This window comes from Panthera leo, chromosome B4 (genome assembly GCF_018350215.1).
Source record: "Panthera leo isolate Ple1 chromosome B4, P.leo_Ple1_pat1.1, whole genome shotgun sequence".
Lineage (NCBI taxonomy): Eukaryota > Metazoa > Chordata > Mammalia > Carnivora > Felidae > Panthera > Panthera leo.
The window spans coordinates 23,981,848-24,002,846 of NC_056685.1; the positions used below are offsets into that span (position 1 = coordinate 23,981,848).

The 20,999-nt window shown below is 41.9% G+C and overlaps 1 protein-coding gene across 1 annotated transcript in view; it reads left to right on the top strand.

The window, feature by feature from the left end:
* Positions 1-19,407, top strand: part of GAD2 (glutamate decarboxylase 2) — an 84,952-nt gene extending 65,545 nt beyond the window's left edge. Inside the window, exons 13-16 of the mRNA XM_042948376.1 lie at positions 2,432-2,581; positions 9,067-9,174; positions 10,193-10,282; positions 19,163-19,407. Of these exons, the coding sequence (XP_042804310.1) occupies positions 2,432-2,581; positions 9,067-9,174; positions 10,193-10,282; positions 19,163-19,336 (522 nt within the window). The 3' untranslated portion in view covers positions 19,337-19,407. The remainder of the gene's footprint in view (positions 1-2,431; positions 2,582-9,066; positions 9,175-10,192; positions 10,283-19,162) is intronic.
* Positions 19,408-20,999: the final 1,592 nt, after the last annotated feature.

Genomic DNA, 20,999 nt, shown 5'->3' on the forward strand with positions numbered 1-20,999 from the left:
TTCTTTCTCCAGGAAATTCAGTGTCCCTTGCAAATTTTTTTCTTAAAGTCCCCTGAAATTACCACATTCTTATCAATAAGGTTGCTTATGTTTGTGAGTAGTTGTTTTATATATTTGGGGGCTCCCGTATTCAGCACATAGACGTTTATAATTGTTAGCTCTTCCTTATGGATAGACCCTGTGATTATTATATAATGCCCTTCTTCATCTCTTGTTACAGCCTTTAAAGTCTAGTTTGTCTGATATAAGTATGGCTACTCCAGCTTTCTTTTGACTTCCAGTAGCATGATAAATAGTTCTCCATCCCCTCACTCTCAATCTGAAGGTGTCCTCAGGTCTAAAATGAGTCTCTTGTAGACAGCAAATAGATGGGTCTTGTCTTTTTATCCATTCTGATACCCTATGTCTTTTGGTTGGCGCACTTAGTCCATATACACTCAGTGTTATTATAGAAAGATATGGGTTTAGAGTCATTGTGATGTCCATAGGTTTCATGCTTATAGCGATGTCTCTGGTACTTTGTCTCACAGGATCCCCCTTAAGATCTGTTGTAGGGCTGGTTTAGTGGTGATGAATTCCTTCAGTTTCTGTTTGTTTGGGAAGACCTTTATCTCTTCTTCTATTCTAAATGACAGACTTGCTGGATAAAGGATTCTCAGCTGCATCTTTTTTCTGTTGGTCACATTGAAGATCTCCTGCCATTCCTTTCTGGCCTGCCAAGTTTCAGTAGAGAGATCAGTCACGAGTCTTATAGGTCTTCCTTTATATGTTAGAGCACGTTTATCTCTAGCTGCTTTCAGAATTTTCTCTTTATCCTTGTATTTTGCCAGTTTCACTATGATATGTCGTGCAGAAGATCGATTCAAGTTACGTCTGAAGGGAGTTCTCTGTGCCTCTTGGATTTCAATGCCTTTTTCCTTCCCCAGATCAGGGAAGTTCTCAGCTATTATTTCTTCAAGTACACCTTCAGCACCTTTCCCTCTCTCTTCCTCCTCTGGAATACCAATTATGCATAGATTATTTCTCTGTAGTGCATCACTTAGTTCTCTAATTTTCCCCTCATACTCCTGGATTTTTTTATCTCTCTTTTTCTCAGCTTCCTCTTTTTCCATAATTTTATCTTCCAGTTCACCTATTCTCTCCTTTGCCTCTTCAATCCAAGCTGTGGTTGTCTCCATTTTATTTTGTAGTTCATTTATAGCATTTTTTAGCTCCTCCTGACTGTTCCTTAGTCCCTTGATCTCTGTAGCAAGAGATTCTCTGCTGTCCTCTATACTGTTTTCAAGCCCAGCGATTAATTTTATGACTATTATTCTAAATTCACTTTCTGTTATATTGTTTAAATCTTTTTTGATCAGTTTGTTAGCTGTTGTTATTTCCTGGAGATTGTTTTGAGGGGAATTCTTCTGTTTCATCATTTTGGATAGTCCCTGGAGTGGTGTGGAACTGTGGGGCACTTACCCTGTGCTGCCTTGAATAACTTGCGTTGGTGGGCGGGGTGTAGTCAGACCTGAATTCTGCCCCCAGCCCACCGCTGGGGCCACAGTCAGACTGGTGTGTGCCTTCTCTTCCCCTCTCCTAGGGGCGGGATTCACTGTGGGGTGGCGTGGCCCATCTGGGCTACTTGCACACTGCCAGGCTTGTGGTGCTGGGGATCTGGCGTATTAGCTGGGGTGGATAGGCAAGGTGCAGAGGGGCGGGAGGGGCAGGCTCAGCTCACTTCTCCTTTGGTGATCCGCTTCCAGAGGGGCCCTGCGGCACCGGGAGGGAGTCAGACGTGCCGCCAGAGGGATGGGTCCGCAGAAGTACAGCGTTGGGTGTTTTCGCGTGCAAGCAAGTTCCCCAGCAGGAACTGGTTCCCTTTGGGATTTTGGCTGGGGGATGGGCGAGGGAGATGGCGCTGGCGAGCGCCTTTGTTCCCCGCCAAGCTGAGCTCTGTCATTCCGGGCTCAACAACTTTCCCTCCCATTGTCCTCCAGCCCTCCCATTCTCCAAGCAGAGCTGTTAATTTATAACCTCCCAGATGTTAAGTCTCGCTTGCTGTCAGAACACACTCCGTCCGGCCCCTCTGCTTTTGCAAGCCAGACTCGGGGGGGCTCTGCTTGGCTGGTGGGCTGCCCCTCCGCCCCAGCTCCCTCCCACCAGTCCGTATAGTGCGCACCGCCTCTCCGCCCTTCCTACCCTCTTCCATGGGCCTCTCGTCTGCGCTTGGCTCCAGAGAATCCATTCTGCGAGTCTTCTGGCAGTTTTCTGGGTTATTTAGGCAGGTGTGGGTGAAATCTAAGTGACCAGCAGGATGCGGTGAGCCCAGCGTCCTCCTACACCGCCATCTTCCGCAAGTTTTTTTCTTAATACTTTTCACCACAATATAAATCTGATGGAATACCTGACCAAGTCAGTAGAGTTTCCTAAATTTTCCCTTCTCTTCTAGGGGTTGATGCAGAGTTGCAACCAGATGCATGCTTCCTACCTTTTCCAGCAAGATAAACACTACGACCTGTCCTACGACACTGGAGATAAGGCCTTACAGTGCGGACGCCATGTCGATGTTTTTAAATTATGGCTAATGTGGAGGGCAAAGGTGAGCATGTGTAGATCTGCTGCATATCGACTAAAGACAGAAACTATATCTGGTGACCCTTATTATGAGATTAAAAACTGATTTCCAAATTGCAGATTACCCACGATTAAATTTCTTTAATCCTGTTTCTAGATATCTGCCTTCTGCATGGGCAAGAACATAAGCCAAATTGCTTGTAACGCTCACTCATCTAGGAAACAAATCCAGGCTGCTTTATACGGCAGGACATCTGGATTTTTAAGAGGTGTTTTGTTATTGTTGTTTTGTTGTTGTTGGCTCTTAGCTCTTGGTTTTTACCCAGTGATTGATCCCTCAGGGTGGTTGGTGCCTTCTTTTTGTTTGGAGGACAAAAGTGAAAAGTCAAAACCCCACCGTGATAGCTTTCTTTTGACATTTTAAGGAATAACCTCTCAAGATAAAGCTTTTTTAAAACTCTGGAACTACCCAGTAACCTCCATTTGTTCAGCTTCTCTGTTGACCCCAGTATTTAACTATAGATGATCACTCTTCTCAGGGACAGAGACTCTGTAAGTAAGGGAATACGGTCCTGGCTGGACCTAATTGCTGCCCTTTCAAAGAGCATACCTGGTTGCTGAAATGTAAGCGGGACGGAAAGGTCCAATATTTTATTTTTAATTTTGGCCAGATTCCTAATTTCAGTGTCACACATCAGTAACTTCCCACCTGGTTTCATTTACCTCTCACAGGAGGCAATGGTCAGAGCAGCTGGACATGCCAGAAAAACCCAACTGCTAGAAAAACCCAACTAACCGAAAGGGTGCACGAGGGAACCTTGACAAAGGAAACAAGAAAAGGAGAGTTTAGAGGAAGGCTGGCACTCCCTGAGGTCCTGTATATTGGGGAGAGGGGCCCCAAGAGTTAGCTGTGAGCTTTCTCGGGAGCCTGCACAAGCAGGTGGCAGTTCAATCCCAGGGGACACAGAAATAACTCGGTCAGCAGGAGTGAGACCTGCCAGGGTAAGACCCGAGAATGTGCCCTTCCCCGGGTCCATGTGCAGAGGAACCATGTCTACAGCAACGAGTTCCATGTGCTGTTCTTTACAAGATGTTTCTAAGTAAAACTGAATGCCTTGAGCAGTTAAAGAGGTGGATAGCTAACAAGAAAATAAGGGGGCTTGGGAGTGAAATAATGCAGTCAACAGCCATTTTATGGAATCTTCTTTAAATCCATCCAGGAAAAAAGGCAGTAGAAAGATGGTCTCACTTAATGCAGAAATAATTCTTACGTGGTTTCCAGGGATGGCTGGGCTACATATTCTTCAGACAAGCCTCTGTAATAGTATTTGCTCTCACTGAATTTCCTCTAAGTGTTGCTAAGTATCCATCCAGCAGCTGCCTGCAGTCGTTACCTCATAAACATGGTATGAGGGGTGGGCTTCCATCCCTTGAGCCGGGCAGGGGCCCCTTCCTCTCTTGAAAGATGAGAGCCTGACAAAGACACTTACTTGGTCCCCACCACCCAGACAAGACTCCTTCTGTTGGCAAAGACACTTGCATTTGGCAAAAAAGAAAGAAAGAAAGAAAGAAAGAAAGAAAGAAAGAAAGAAAGAAAGAAAGAAAGAGAAAAGGAATTATTGGCATACTCTCAATTGTTTTAACATGAGTAGATTTTTCATTTCCTTGATTGGTGGGAATCAAAAATGATGAACATAAATATCAGCTAGGTAGTTGAGGAAAGCCTGAGCTCTAAATATTGTTCAGTATCATCCTTCTTGTCCCCTTTTCCTGCGGTGTTTCTATTAAGATGATGATCATTAGCTATATTTACACAAAAATGTTCCTCTCATGGTTCATCAGTTCCCGCTGCTCCTCTTCCATCTGAAGCCTCCTCGCCAGCATGGGGCAGCGGTTGGTTATAAGAGAAATAACCTGGAGGACATCAGGTGTGAATTAAACAACAGCAACAACTGAAGCCTGAAACAGGCAGAGGATCCAGTTTCTAACGTGCTGAAATAAAGGCACCAGAGGAGGGAATAAAAAAGGAAAAAAGAACAATCCCAGCAGCCACATAATTTATGGATACATATTCCTTTAATTTCTCACGCAAAACCTTAAGTATCTAGACACGTAAATGGCAAAAACGTCCATTTGCTTTTCAACTTAAAGCTGCACATTTTGCAAAATGAGATGATAATAATTATAAAAGTCATAAGATCAGTCCTACAATCCAGATGAGAGGTGCGGGTAAGCACCCTCCCACATCCCCATCTCTCTAGTGATGCCAGCCAGGGAAGGAGAAGTCTTCCTGTCCTAATAAGAACTGTGAAAGAGTTGGCGATGACTTGATCTTGAATCCCCTCAGGAATGAAAAAACAAGACTGAGGAGGAGCTAACGTTAATCAGTAAATCCTCTGTTATCAGATATACCTGGAGAATACCCATAGTAAGGTAAACCCGTATTTTTCTCCTTAGCAATACAAACCACAGGAAAAATACTAACCTAAATATAAATATTGCTTAATCTGTTAATGACTGGTGGAGCTAAATGCACTGATGACAGCATCAGATTAAGTCCAAGATAATTGATAAGAGCAACTGTATGCAAAAAAAAAAAGAATGAGCCTCTTGATATGAATGCTAGGAGGCATTCTAGACAGATACCTAAGCCTGTCATAAGCAAAGGCCCCCACCTGCCCTCAACTCTGTTCTTACTGAGTAGACCTTTCATTTTGTCTGCATTTAATTAGAGAATGCTAAGACTTGATGATTATTTTCCAGATGTCACAGATTTCCATCGTGGTTAAAACTCAGTGTAGATCGGGGTGCCTGGGTGACTCTGTCAGTTGAGCAGCCGACTCTTGGTTTCAGCTCAGGTCATGATCTCACAGTTCATGAGATCGAGCCCTGCGTCGGGCTCTGCGCTGACAGTGCAGAGCCTGCTTGGGATTCTCTCTCTCTCTCTCTCTCTCTCTCTCACTGTCTCCCTCTCTCTCTGCCCCTCCGCACTGGCTTGCAAGAGTGCTCTCTCTGTAAAGAAATAAACTTAAAAAACTGTTTTAAAAACTCAGATAGATAGATATAGAGAGGAAGGAAGGAAGGAAGGAAGGAAGGAAGGAAGGAAGATAGGTGAACAAACCTTAATTTTAGGCCTGCAAGGATGGTGTAATATATAACTACCTAGTTTTCACAGTAAATCTGTTTGTATATAGTTATGCAAATTATGCAAATTAGCAGGTTTCCCTATAGTTTTCTGTGATTGGCCTCCCTCATTGAAAATGTAGATAACAAAGGGACTGACAAATGGCTGAGAAAAAAAAAAAATACCAGGAGAAAACTATTAAAGGGAAATTGATGCCTGGCACACTCTTTGCTGAGTGACTGAATGAATGTTCTTTTTCTCTTAAAATATTAACTTATTTTAATACATTAGATAATGAGCATCTGTTTTTGTGCCTGATCCTGGATGGGATGAAGGGGACACAATTTTCAGATGATATAAGATGAATGCACAGATAAGCATCACATAAGACAGAATATAACTGGTTGTAAAAGAAACCTAGATGCACCTCCCCAAAAGTTTGAGGATGGGGAGCCCATCCCGAGTTTGAGAGCCAAGAATGATGTTTTAAGAGGTCACCTTCAAGGGGCACCTGGGTGGCTCAGTTGGTTAAGTGTCCAACTCTTGATTTCTGCTCAGGTCATGATCTCACAGTTCATGAGTTTGAGCCCTGCGTGGGGCTCTACCCCTGTCTTGTGGAGTTTTCTTGGGATTCTTGCTTTCTCTCCCTCTCTCTCTGCCCCTCCCCTTTTGCTCTCACTCTCTCTAGAACACATAAATAAACTTAAAAAGAATTTAAAAAAAAAAAAAGATGGGTCTAGAGCAGGACAGGTAGAATACATAGAATTTCAGCCAGTGGAGCTGGGAGGACACCGTGGGATGCAGGTCTAGCAGGAGCTCTCCTGCATACTCTGATGCTAGTGGAGAGTCCAGGTTGATGGAGGGGTAATTAGGGAGCTACCATCCAGGTAAAAAGAGGGCCTAGGTAGGGGGGCAGCCATAGAAATGGAGATGGTAGCAAGGGATTCAATCATTATTGCAGACCCGCATTTCTGGGGCCTGAGAGCATTAGATGAGGGTTTCGAGAAGCAGAGAAGACTCGTGAGCAGCACTGATGGTGTCAGGCCCTGGAGACAACACAGCTGCAGTAGCTGAACGCTGGTAGACAGTGGCATCACTGAAGAAGTGGATATACGCGGTGTTCATCTTCCTAAAATACCAACTTGGGGGTCTGGGGTGGGACCCGAGAATCTACATTAATAACACAGTTGATCTGGTGCTGATACGGATGGTTCCTCAGAACATACTGTGTCAAAACACCTCCCCAGGGAGTAAAAGTTACACCTCCATTCATTCATCCACCCATTCAACCAGTGTGCATTGAACCCCTAATGTATGCCAACCCTGCTGGTATGACGGAGACTGTAGTGAACAAAGGAAACACCAGTCTGTGCCCTTGTGGAGTGTCCACTTCAGCCAGATAAGTCTACACCAATCCTAAGTGTGTAGGCAACGAGGGAGAAAATAAAACCACCTTTCTCCGGAAGCTCCCTCAGCATAACTCTGACACTGGGCTCTAGACTTTCACTTAGACATGTCCCTCGGAGCCTTCAGCCTCCTTCATAGCAACCCAGGTCATGGTGATAAAGTTTTCCATGTGCTGTTGTCATCCTCAGAATAAGAACTGTGTGGCATGTGACAACTACTCAACATGTATTTGATGAATGAATGCATTTTGGAGAATCTCGTAAAAGCCTTCCAAACTATGGAAATAAAACATGGATCTTCTTCCCATAAATATCCAATATCAAGAGAGGCCAGGCTTCTAAGGGCAAACTAGAGTTCCCTGTGTCACTCCCCCTTGTACCTCTTTAGCTTTCAACTAAAGGATGATCAGTTTACTCCTTAATCATCTTAAGTGAAGTCCTAGACTAGCAAAAGCGAGAAGATTCCCATTCTAGTCTCTGATAATCCCACTGCCTTTGTGATACAATCACACTCATGTTCAGAGTATTCATTTTACTTTTACCATGTCCCTATATGGGAGATCAGACAAGCACCATCATTCCCATGGGACCAGTAAGATTAGCCAAGTCCATGTGACTAGACAGGATGAGTCCTAGTGGTCCCGGCTATTATCTTGGATCAGATACATGCAAGTTTAAATCCAACTCTGGAGTGGTCCAAAGGATCCAGTTTGGAGACCAATTAACTTCCCTCCTCCTACCTAGGAGTACCCAAAGTGTACCTACCAAGTGTACCCAAACTGCCAGGTCAGTCCGAACCAACCCCGAATCCTTGGTACCACAGAGACATATAGTGCATGGTGTAGGCTCTGGCCTGAATATTCAGCTTTGGGGCCCTTCCTTTGAGCCATCAGGAACCAGTCAAACTCCTTGGCCAATCAACCAGGGCAGCAATCTCCACAGAAATGATTTCTGAACCCATCAGATTTCTTTGACGCTTCAGACGTTCAAGTCACTGGCCATGCTGTATCCCCCTTTTAGCTGAGGTGATGAGACTATAAATAGGAATGTGGGCCCATCTTATGTCCATTGCAGCTTCTTCCTCCAGTTTCCATGTTGGATTAGTCACTGGTTGGCCTGTTCTAAGTGCTCCTGGGATGAGCATTAGCTGTTTGTCTAAGCTTTCCATTAGTGCTCCATAAATGCTGAAAGGATTAGGAGGAAAGCCATTTTGAAAAGTAATTCCCTGAAGTGTCCTGAGGTCGGTAAACAGCACCAGTCCAAGGCTGTAGTGTTGTTTTTCACAAGTCCAGATCCTGGGCTTCCAGAGCCGGAAACTAAAAGACCTCTGTGATTACGTTCGCCTGTTACAAGCATGTAAATCATTTGTCCCCAAAGGAGAAATCTAATGAGCCTTGCAGACTGACAGGCTAACAAAGCATCTGTGTGCCCTTTAAGATTAATACATTCATTTGTTCAGCAAATATTCATTGAGTACCTACCCTATTTGTTCCATAACGGGGGTACATTGGTGAACAGAAGTGCAGTCTGGAAATGGTAAATTTTCATGATGGTCAGGAGCTAAACAGGCGTGCTGGGGGGGGGGGGGTCTCTGATGATGCTTCTTATCCGCAGGAAGAGAATAGCCCAGTCCTCTGTCATTAATGACTTCCATAATTACCCCTCAGAATGACAGAGGCAAATTTTCCCCTCAAGTAATCAAAATAATTGCTTAGAGAATGAGGGCTCCAAAAGAAAAGGAAACTACCGTGGAGAGCCGAGATGACATGAAAGGCAACAAAAACACCTGAGGGGAGAACATTAAAGGAGAAATAATCACCAGAAAAGCCTCTGGAAACAGTCTTGTGCAAGGAAAGTGTGGAGCAGAGCTGAGCTGGAAGTGACAGAAAGACCTTCAGTCTCCAGTGAGATTTGTCCCACAAAGAGCTTACCTGCCTTTCTCAGCCCCCTGCCAATAACCTTTCTTCTTCTCTTACTCAGGGCACTACTGGGTTTGAAGCACATATTGATAAGTGCTTGGAGCTGGCAGAATATTTATACAATATCATAAAAAACCGAGAAGGATATGAAATGGTGTTTGATGGAAAGGTATGTATTCTGATCTCTACGATCTCAAAAAGTTTAGTCAATTCCAATTCTTTTTTTTTATGTTTTTAAATGTTTATTTATTTATATTTAAAGTTTCTATTTAGAGCGAGCATGAGCACAAGAGAAAGCAGGGGAGGGGCAGAGAGACAGAGAGAGAATCTGTCAGCGCAGAGCCCAATGCAGGGCTCCATCTCCTGAACCATGAGACTATGACTGAGCTGAAATTAAGAGTTGGACACTTGACTGACTGAGCCACCTAGGTGCCCCAACTCTAATTCTTATCATTGATTTTTTGTGTGTCAATCATGTACTGTCCAGGTAAGTGGGACCATTACAAAGGAGAAGCAGGGGTTCTGAGCTGGAGTAAAAAATCACACTCACAAAACAATAACTCTGTATATCGTGGTGAACATCAGGAATTCTAAAAGTGGTTATGGATTTAAAAGTAGGAATTCTTGGGGTGCCTGGGTGGCTTAGTCGGTGGGGCGTCCGACTTCGGCTCAGATCACGATCTCGCGGTATGTGAGTTCGAGCCCCGCGTTGGGCTCTGTGCTGACTGCTCAGAGCCTGGAGCCTGTTTCAGATTCTGTGTCTCTCTCTCTCTCTCTGACCCTCCCCCGTTCATGCTCTGTCTCTCTCTGTCTCAAAAAATAAACGTTAAAAAAAAAAATTTTTTTAAAGTAGGAATTCTTGGGGCGCCTGGGTGGCTCAGTCAGTTGAGCTTCCGACTTCCGCTCAGGTCATGATCTCACCGTCCGTGAGTTCGAGCCCCGCGTTGGACTCTGTGCTGACAGCTCAGAGCCTGGAGCCTGCTTCGGATTCTGTGACTCCCTCTCTCTCTAACCCTCCCCCGCTCATGCTCTGTCTCTCTCTGTCTCAAAAATAAAATAAAACATTAAAAAAATTTTTTTTTAAGTAGGAATTCTGTTCAGAAGTTGCAGAATAGATTTGAAATGTCCTTGGAATTTTCTAAACTGCCACCGTGGGCTGAATGTGAATCTTACTTTCCTCCTTGTAGCCTCAACACACAAATGTCTGCTTCTGGTACGTGCCTCCAAGTTTGCGTGTCCTGGAAGACAATGAAGAGAGAATGAGCCGCCTCTCAAAGGTCAGTGATACAGGCTCCTCTGGTATATACGTTGGTGTGTACACTGGGCCTTCCACGTGCATGGCATCTCTCTAACATGCACATGTCTCTGGGAGAAATCCAACCTCTTCCTTGGTGTGCAGGCCCACTCCCCTTCATGAGGGCTCCTACAGAACCAGGACTTTCAGAACTGGCATATCCAGACTTGTAACTACCCTATTTGCTTCTCTTTTCTTTTTTTTAAATTTTATTATTAGAACAAAAATTTTATGTTTATTTTTGAGAGACCGAGAAAATGCGTGCGCGCACATGCAAGCAGACGAAGGGGAAAGAGAGAGTGGGACAGAGGATCCAACGCGGGCTCTGCACTAACAGCAGAGAGTTCATTGCGGGGCTCGAACTCATGAACTGCGAGATCATGACCTGAGCAGAAGTCAGACGTTTAACCTAATGAGCTACCCAGGTGCCCCCCCTAACAACCCTCCCCCCTTTTTTTTGCTTCTTTTTTCTGAGGGCAAGTTTATGAGATCTTAAAATAAGTAATCAGGTGTTAGCTTTACTGCCATTCATGATGCAACGAGAACCCTTGCCGAAGTTGGCTGACCCACCAAGTGAAACCTTCCATGCTCAGTCATACGCACAGAAGAGATTTCAGGCACCAGAAATGGTTAGGAAACAGAGCTGCTACTGACCCTCTTGAGATGCCAAGGTCAAGGCTACCCTATGGAGCTTGCTGAACCCCAGAAGATAATAGGGCAGGGAACAATAATTACGGCCACTGTTTGAGTGCATATTGTGTCCCAGGCTCAACTTTGATCTAGCGTTACGTCACCTAACTTTCGTAAGTGTTAAAAATGACGGAAGAAGACAATTTAGGTGATGTAGACAAACTTCATCTAACACTTCATGAAGTGGGCAACCTCCATTCCCAGGAGGCCAGAGAACTGCAAAATGGGGGGAAGGCAAGAAGCTTTTATAGGATAAAGAATAAGGAACAGGAAGAGAAAGAAAATGGGTGAGGAACAAGGAGCCCCAGGTTGGCTTGGCATCAGGGATTGGCTGACTGGACATTCCATGTTTCTGGTCAAGCAGAGCATTTATAGGGATGTGAAAGTTAAGTGTCCTTTTCCTGAAGTGACATCCTGGGCAGGAGCAGCTCCATCGTGGGGCCTAGAAACTTATTCCAACATAAGTAACCTAATGTGGGAAGTACTGTTGTCTCTCCCTTTTGCTGACAGGAACATGAAAGCATGGGGAGAAAAAAATCACTTTTCCAAAATCACTGACTACAGAGCCAGAGGGCTTCAGCTTCAAATTTTTCTGTGGCCAGTAAGATCCTTTATCTTTTCTCCTCTCCTGCTTCTAGCGTTTACACATGGGTGAAATTTGGTTTACGATGTACGCCAGAGAGAGTCTTGAAGGCAGGTGAATGCAGGGCTCCATCCCAGTGCTGAGGAATAGAACACTAGGGATGATCGTGCGTATTTGGATGTCAGAGGGTGGGTTAGTTGGTTGGTTTTCCATTTACCACAAAGGAGGGGACTTTCTCCAGTCACTGCCAGGAGCAGGGAAGTCCCTCTCCCCCACCATGCAGGCGCCTGGGCTGCCTCACTGACTTTCAGAATTTCCAGTATTTTCTTCTGTGTTGAACAGTGGGATTGTGTGTGGGTTTTTTAAAGTTTATTTTTGTTTATTTTGAGAGAGTGTGTGTGTGCACAAACGGGAAGAGGCAGAGAGAGAGAGGGAGAGAGAGAATCCCAAGCAGGCTCCACACTATCTGTGCAGAGCCCCACACAGGGCTCAATCCCACAAACTAAGATCATGACCTGAGCCGAAATCAAGAGTCAGATGCTTAACTGACTGAGTCACCCAAGTGCCCCTTGTGTGGATTAAAAACCTCCAGAAAAGCTTAGAGATATGAACACCTGTCCATAGACAATCCAGGATCAAACCCTCATCAGGGAAACTTGCATATAATTGAGGTGTTTAAATCAAGCCTCCTAATTAGAGTAGTGGTTTGCTATCCTGGCCTCACATTAGAATCAGCCTGAAGTTTTATAAAAAACACTGGTGACCAGGTCTTTACCCTAAGAATTTAATCCAATTGGTTTGGGATGGGCTTGGGAATGGTTTTAAAAGTTCTCCAGGTGATCCCAATGTACAGCCCAGGATCAGAGCCACTGACCTAGAGGAATGCATGGAAGAAAGCTTCTAGAATGGGAGATCCATCAATGCATGTGTCTAGGAGGAGGGGTTATGGTCATGTTTGAAGTTTTAGTAAAGTTGGCTCATTTGCTCAATCCAGGAGATCAAGTCCAAGAGGTGGGAGGGAGAGAGGGTGAGAGTCACATTGGAGGTGATAGGCGGGCAAAAAGGGGCCTGCAGTCATTTGAGAGGAAAGAATTCACATTTTTTCCTGAAGTTTTATGGTGTGGCTTCTCCATAGTGTGTATCATTTTACCAATGACTAATTAATTTAAAAAATTAGTTATAAATTAGATGTTTCCATTCTTATTGGTTCTACCTCTTTAATGAACCCATTGACCAGAGAGAGAAAATCCCTGGAGTAGTCTGGCCAATTTCATTCCTTGAATCAATGAATTATTTCTGGGCTGAGGGATGGGACAAGATGGGAATACAGAACAGAAAGAGATTTTTCCCATCACTTTCTGAGCAAAAATCAACTCTGAATCTCCCCCATTTAATACAGCTCTCTTCAAATGCCCCTCAGGTTTTAGCAAAAACACATAAACTGTGATGGGAATGGAGATTATTTCTTGGGGAGAGCCATTAGAATATTAGTAAACTATTTTTATACAGTTTGTAGTTCAAATTTGAAAGTCTCTGGGGATTGCAAAATGAATCCTCTTAAATGTTTCCTCTTGTGATTCCATTTTCTTGACTAGAATATAGAGAATTTAGCAATTCAGAATTGGAAGTCACAATAGAACCACATAAAATATCGAGGTTAACTTTTGTTTACTTATGTCAATAATTTTTCAGAGTTTCCTCTTAATTATAAAGCCCTTAGGGGCTCCTGGGTGGCTCAGTCGGTTGAACGTCCGACTTCAGCTCAGGTCACGATCTCACGGACCGTGAGTTCGAGCCCCGCGTCGGGCTCTGGGCTGATGGCTCAGAGCCTGGAGCCTGCTTCCAGTTCTGTGTCTCCCTCTCTCTCTGCCCCTCCCCCGTTCATGCTCTGTCTCTCTCTGTCTCAAAAATAAATAAACGTTAAAAAAAATTTTTTTTTAAATTATAAAGCCCTTAATGTATAAATGTATAATGTCCAGGGATTAGTAAATCTTCACACACACACACACACACACACACACACACAATGTCAGAAGGAAAACAGCTGAGGTAAAATAAAATGAATCATCTGCTCTATCCAATATATTATCAATAGCCGCATTTGGCATTTAAATTTAAATCAATCAAAATTAAATTCAACCAGAAATTAACTTCTTTAGTTACACTGGCCACATTTCAAGTGGTCAACTTGTGACCAGTGGCTGTTGTATCAGAAAGTGGAGATATAACACATCTCTATCGTTACCTAAAGCTCTCTTGGTCAGTGCTGATATAGACCCAAAATGGGAGGAAATGTGGAGTCTTCTGTGCCGTTGTATGGCAAATGAGAATTAAGTCAAATTATGGACCCTCCAATAAAGAATTATTCTTTGTGCCCTCTTGTCTGGTACAAGGCTTAGCATACAATAGGCACTCAAAAATGTTTGCTTAGCTAACGTGCCATTTGCATATTCCAGAACAGGGACGGGAAACACTTAGGAAACCTACTAGTGGATCCTAGGCCTTTCTCCACAGCTCACACTGATGTGGGGGCAGATATCTAGGCAACACGTGGTCATTACCAAACAAGACAGCCTAAGCTTCTTGAAGGAGGCTGAGAATCTGGTTCGTGCATTCCTGCTGTCTGTCAGGACTGTGAGTGTGCAGGTGGCCCATCATCATTGAGGCACTGTGGACACAGAGGGCCTGGGGTACCACACAACCACATACAACTGCCTTAGACACAGGCAGGACCAGCAGAAGAGCCCATGAGGGTATTCTTCAGACACGAATCCTGGTTCTTCATCATCATCTTCATCTTGTATTTTATTCCATTGTATTTTATCATTATCTGCATATCTGATCCCTGTTTCTACCAGTCCTATACTGACAGATGGGACTTCCAGAAGGTCAACAGTGGATTTAAAAGTACATTGGCAAGAATGGGGTGCCTGGGTGGCTTAGTTGGTTAAGCATCCTACTTCGGCTCAGGTCACGATATCACAGTTCGTGAGTATTCATGAACCCCCGCGTTGGTCTCTGTGCTGACAGCTTGGAGCCTGAAGCCTGAATAGGATTCTGTCTGTCTTTCTTTCTCTCTCTGCCCCTCCCCAGCTCATGCGTGCACACATGTGCACGCTCGCTCACTCTCTCTCTCTCAAAAATAAATAAACTTCTAAAAATAAAAAATAAAAAAACATTGGCAAAGAAGTAGTTGGCTTTATATGTAAGGTGATATTCTTCCATAGTCTATATTATTGAACGTAATGAGGAATTTATTGAAATTTTAATGTGTTGGGATTCCTATTTATGGTTATTCTGCTTTTTCATTTTTCAAAATTTCACTCATGTTCCCAAGATTTAGCAACAAAAAGGTTTTGTAGTACATACTGAAAAAAATACATTTCTATGATTTTGTGATGCTTTAACCTGAGTTCTCTTTGGAGACACAAATGTATATTCAAATTATGGGATAGTTCCCTGGTTATTATCTTCTAAACGACTGAAAAAGCTAAGGACACAAGGGAGAAAATGATACCCTAAAACTCTTAAGGCAGCACCCAAGAGCTCCTACTGAGTATGTCTTTAATGAATTCTTCAACATGCAGCCTCTCTTTCCTGACTCTTTATTCAACAAAACCAAGAATGTGACCAAAAGAAAAAGTCTAGAAATAAGTAAAAGTGCTGTATGTTCATCAATAGAGTCAGAATATTATTTTCCTTCTGAATTTGCAATTATTGATTATGCAATGAAGTAGATGTTCCATTTTCCTGTAAATTTTATCTCATCCACATTTTCTGGAAGCAATCCAAAGTCATATGTATTTACACAGCTGTGACTTCTGCCAACCCAGCTAGCTTCAGGAACTGGGGGGATTCAGTCTGACGTAACGCCAAAACCTGTTTGGGATGATGACTGTTGCCATTTAAAATTTTGACCTTTGATTTGATTTGATTTATCTGAAAAATAGGAGGTGATTGTCTTTAATAATTAATACCATTTATGCTTGGATTGCCCATTAAAATGAAATCAGAGTTTAATTCACTGAGTACAGCATGATCATTGTTTCATCAGTTCTAAAGAGGAAGCATGATTTATTACATGAATAAAAACTAAGGAATACTTACATGAATTTTCCTGAAATTCCTGCAGACACATGGATTTGGAATTCCTTTTCTAATTTGGGGTTTCTCTTCCCCAGGAACACATTGATTTGCCATTCTCCTAGCACAAAGTGATAAATTTCACGTCCTTATGCTAGAATATTCTAGTAGATCCACTTTCAGAATTTAATCCCAGACTTGAGATAATTTATATTCTTTGTCATATTTATTCGCTGGGATGAGCCTTATGCTCTGTGTACATTCTTTATCCTTTAGGAGAAAGAAGGGCCAACCCAAGAAAAGCATTCCTCTTTATATTACCTTCCTATGTAATAAAGAGGCCGAAAGAGACTTAACCTAGACTTAGAAAATCAGTGCAGAACTGTCATGCACATTCGTTTTTAGGTGAGGAGATTAGGTTCTGGATGTAAGGTGAAGGTGAAATGAAGGTTCAGGTGAACTCTGTCCTTGGTTTTCTCTTTGGTAACTAACAAATAATTGGGCCTGATGGGAAAAATGTTGATTTTGCACATTGAGTACTTTGTTGTTTTTTTTTGTTTGTTTATACTTATTTAGTTTACTTTTTGAACTTCAACTCCTATAGTTAACATCCAGTGTTATGTTAGTTTCAGGTGTACAATATAGTGACTCTGTACTTCCATACATCACCCAGTGCTCATCATCATAACAAGTGCACTCCTTAATCCCCATCCCCTGCTTTACCCCTCCCCCACCACCTCCCTCTGGGAACCATCAGTTTGTTCTCTATAGTTAAGAGTCTGTTTCTTGGTTTGCCTCTCTCCTTTTTTCCTTTGCTGATTTGTTTTTTTAAATTCCACACATGGGTGAAATCATGTGGTATTTGTCTTTCTCTGACTGACTTATTTTGCTTAGCATTATCTCTCTAGCTCCATCCATGTCGTTGCAAATGGCAAGATTTCATTCTTTTTTATGGCTGAATAATATTCCGTTGTACACATATACCACATCTTCTTTATCCATTCATCAATCGAAGGACATGGGCTGTTTCCATAATTTGTCTATTGTAAATAATGGTACTATAAACATAGGGGTGTATGTATCTCTTTGAATTAGTGTTTTTATATTTTGGGGGCAAATAGTAGTGCGACTTCTGGATCATAGGGTAGTTCTATTTTTAACCTTTTGAAGAACTTCCATACTGTTTTCCACAATGGCTACACTAGTTTGCATTCCCACCAACAGTGTTAAGAAAGTTCCTTTTTTTCCACATCCTCACCAACACTTGTTGTTTCTTGTGTTTTTTTGTTTTTGCTTTTGTTTTTGTTTTAGCCACTCTGGCAAGTGTGAGGTGACAGTTCATTGTAGTTTTAATTTGCATTTCCCTGATGATGAGTGATGTTGAGCATCTTTTCATGAGTCTGTTGGCTATCTGAATGTCTTCTTTGGAGAAATGTCTGTTCATGTCTTCTGCCCATTTTTAATTGGATTATTTGTTTTTTGGGTATTGAGTTTTATAAGTTCTTTATTTTTTTTGGATACTAACACTTATATCAGATATGTCATTTGCACATTGAGTACTTTGAAGATGAAACCTCATTGTAAACCAATGATTATTTAAGTGTTGATGTTCAAAAGTCACATGTTCAAAATGGCATTCCACTGGAATCAAACTATTCTTCATTTAAGATGAATCCAACTGTGCTGTAAGGCATGGTCCCCGTTTTGAACTGAGTTTCTTACTATGTATATCTAAATAAATCAAAAGCTCCCTGACATGTGCCATTCCTGGTTCCATATTTGCAGCAATGAACTTAAATGATCAGATATTATTTTTATAAACTCCAGTGGTAAAATACGTGAATAGATCATGCACACAGTTAGACATAATTTAAATGCATTCCTCTTCCTAGATAGCTGTCCCTGTTATTCTATTCTGTATAATCAATGAGGACTTGGGAAGCCCTCAATGTGTACACAGTACTGTGCTGGTAAACAAAAGAAGTAAAAGACACTGTGTCTGCCCTCCAGAGCTTACAGTTTTGAAATTACAGAGATGAAATGTATTTTCTCATAAGCAAGAGGACAATAGGAAATATTCTGTAGACAGAATGTATGGGTAAGGATCATTGAAAGAGAAAAGATGCTACTGGACTAGAGGAGTCAGGAAAGGCTTCATAGTGATTGTAGGTCTATGGTAGAGCCTTGGGGTGTGTGCAGGATGTGACCTGGAAGAGAAAAGGGACTCTCAGCCAAGACAAGTGTGACACGGTAAGACTGAGGACAAGTGTGAAAGGAGAAAAGTGTGTGTGACACGTTCAAGGGATATTGACTATAGGTTTTGTCAGAGTTGAAGATTCATTTTGGTGAGCAATGGAAGATGAGTCTTCAGAGCTGCGGTACAAAACATCTTTATGCTGAGCTAGAGTTTGAACTTCATCTCATACACAGTAGTCAGAGAACTCAGTAATCAGCAATCTGGCATACAAGTGGTAAGATCTTTTCTGTGATCCACTTCTGTAATGTTACATCTTTGTGGGTTCTGCTGATTTTCATCATGATTATGGACTATATTTCAAAATATAAACTGAGAAAATGCAAAAGGAGAATGAAAAGAAATGGGAAAGCTTTGGGGTATCAAGAAATAAGTGTTTTAGGGCCTCAAAAGTCTGCTTATTTTCAGACATCACTTGATATTGAGGCTTACCTCTCCATAACCATTCTCTGAACTATGTTTTGTTTCCAGTGTTTTTACACAGACTGAGGGAAAAAGAGCCTTCCACCAAATGTCATATTGCTAAACTATTTAGCCTCGGAAACAACACCCAATTGTTCCTATGCTCCCAAAATAGTAACTAGGAAGTTGTTAAATAACAAAAGCTCAACTGAGTAAATTTTAAAGATCTAATTGGCTTTATGAATCAGTTCATAAATCAGGCAGCATCCCCTCTGGCAAGTAGAAAGGGGGAGATTTTTAAAAGCAGGACAAGGAAGTCACAAACAGAAAAAAGAATTACTTTGGGTGAGGTCACCTTCCCTTGGGGAAAAAGCTCTTATTAGGTGAATTACCTCATCTTTCTTCCGGGGATGGTGAGGCCCCATGTGACAGAGTACGTTATTGGTGCTGATCAGAAAACTCCTGACTGACCAGCTATATTTCTGACCAGACTATATTTCTGGGGAAAGTTGAAAGTGCAAGTAGGTTAGGTACGAAGCCTGGGGTTTGGTTAAATGGCCCAGCATAAGTGACTCTATTTTGGGCCTGCGGTCTCAGGCCTTGAATCACCTGACATGGAAAGCACCTGAGAGCCTATCATTTATTATTCATCTTATCACCTTCAAGATTTTGGATGTATGAAACTGTTCTAGTCCCCTGATTCCCCCCAAAACTTGGAGACAATTCCCTTAAGGAAAACAAATATGAGTTTAGTTATTTAGTTAAAAACTAAAAGTGCTACTTGATATTGGGTTCTTTGGCTAAAGGAAGAGTCCCCAGGAGTCACTATGTTGATCTGGTCTCTCCCACAGGTGGCCCCAGTGATTAAAGCCAGAATGATGGAGTATGGGACCACAATGGTCAGCTATCAGCCCTTGGGAGACAAGGTCAATTTCTTCCGCATGGTCATCTCAAATCCCGCAGCAACTCACCAAGACATTGACTTCCTGATTGAAGAAATAGAACGCCTTGGACAAGATTTATAATTAGCTCACTGAGCTGTTTCAATTCTCTAGGTAGACAATTAAGTTGTCACAAACTGTGCGAATGTATTTGTAGTTTGTTCCAAAGTAAATCTATTTCTCTATTGTGGTGTCAAAGTAGAGTACAGTTTAAAAATCAAAAAACAAAAAACAAAAACAAAAAAAACCACATTGCTCCTTTTAAAAATCCTTTCTTAAGTTTAGAATACCTCTCTAAAAATTAGCGACAAAAGGCTGTGTTCTAATCAATAATGAGAAGCTTAAAATTGTTTTAAATACTTCCCTTACTTTTAATATAGTGTGCAAATCAAACTTTATTTTCACTTCAGAGTAGTATGATTGAATAGTGCCAAATTGCCCCTGAATCATAAAAGGTTCTTTGGGGTGCAGTCAAAAGGAGAAAGTACATATAAAATGTATGCTGACAATAAAAACTCTTGCCTTTTTCATAGTATTAGAAAAAAAAAATTTCTAATTTACCTATAGCGACATTTCAAATGTATTTAAATACATATAATTTTACAAAAGGAAAATATATATATTAAAAAGAAATCCTATTTTGTAACATATAGATTTTTATTTTATATGGGTTATACAAACTGCAGGGGCAGATATAAAAACTAAGCCAGATTTTTTTTTTCTCTTTCTTTTAATGGAGGCACAATAAACACTTAGTAAAGTTGTTTTGAAACCTAGGCCCACAAAATTCTTAAAAGGTATCTTGCCTTCTTTCTATTTAGGGTGTGGCTTATCACATCCCTAAAGTTAGTATTACAAAATGAACACAAAAGAATATTGCAAGTTCTTTAAAATGACTGACCAGATCAACAATAAGATTCTCTTCCTAGTTAAGTCTTCCACCCAGTTGGCCCTGAGCAGAGCCGCTCAGGAAGCCTGACAAGCCAAGCTTCATCTTAGACTAAACTAGGGTAATTGTTCTCTGCTTTCCAGTTCAGCTTGTTTTGAACAGAAGGTTGATGCCAGTTCTTGAGGCATCTTCCCAAACAATATTCTTTTAGTACGTCATTTGGATTAATTAGGTAAAATAAAAATAAAATCTAATCAGCCTGAGCAAAGAGGAATGAAGCGTGCTCCAGAAATGTGGTGAGCCCAGAAAATTGAACTCAGCCCTGAGACAGGAGATCTCTGCATGAGAACAATGATGTCATCCTGGGCACCATATTGCCACTGTCCGGGGAGGAGTCATTTACCTCCTGGGTAATTGCTTATTCTCATTCCCTCCCCCTCTCCTACCCACAAAAATTCTCTCCTGCTAGGCCTCATCACTGAAATCCAGAATACTTAATTTCTATTCCATGGATGGTTATTTTCCTCTCATAAAGTGAGCTCCTCACCTGAGATTTTGAGACAGCATCTTAAGACCTTCTTTGATCTGCCTCTCATCAAGATCCAAAGTGACCAGAGTATGCAGAAATAGTAAGATCTTAGAATTCAAGATAATATTTTGAAAGCATTCTTCTTTCTCTATAAACCTGATGGAGAGACACGAGCTAACGAGCTCTCATAGATATTTGTGCGGCCACAGATTGTTGGATTCCAAGTACTAGAATGATGACTGCAGACTCATAGATGCAGACTGTAGATAGAAACTTAGAAACATTCATCCTTTTTATATGGGCCAGATTAGTATTCAGTACACTTAGGT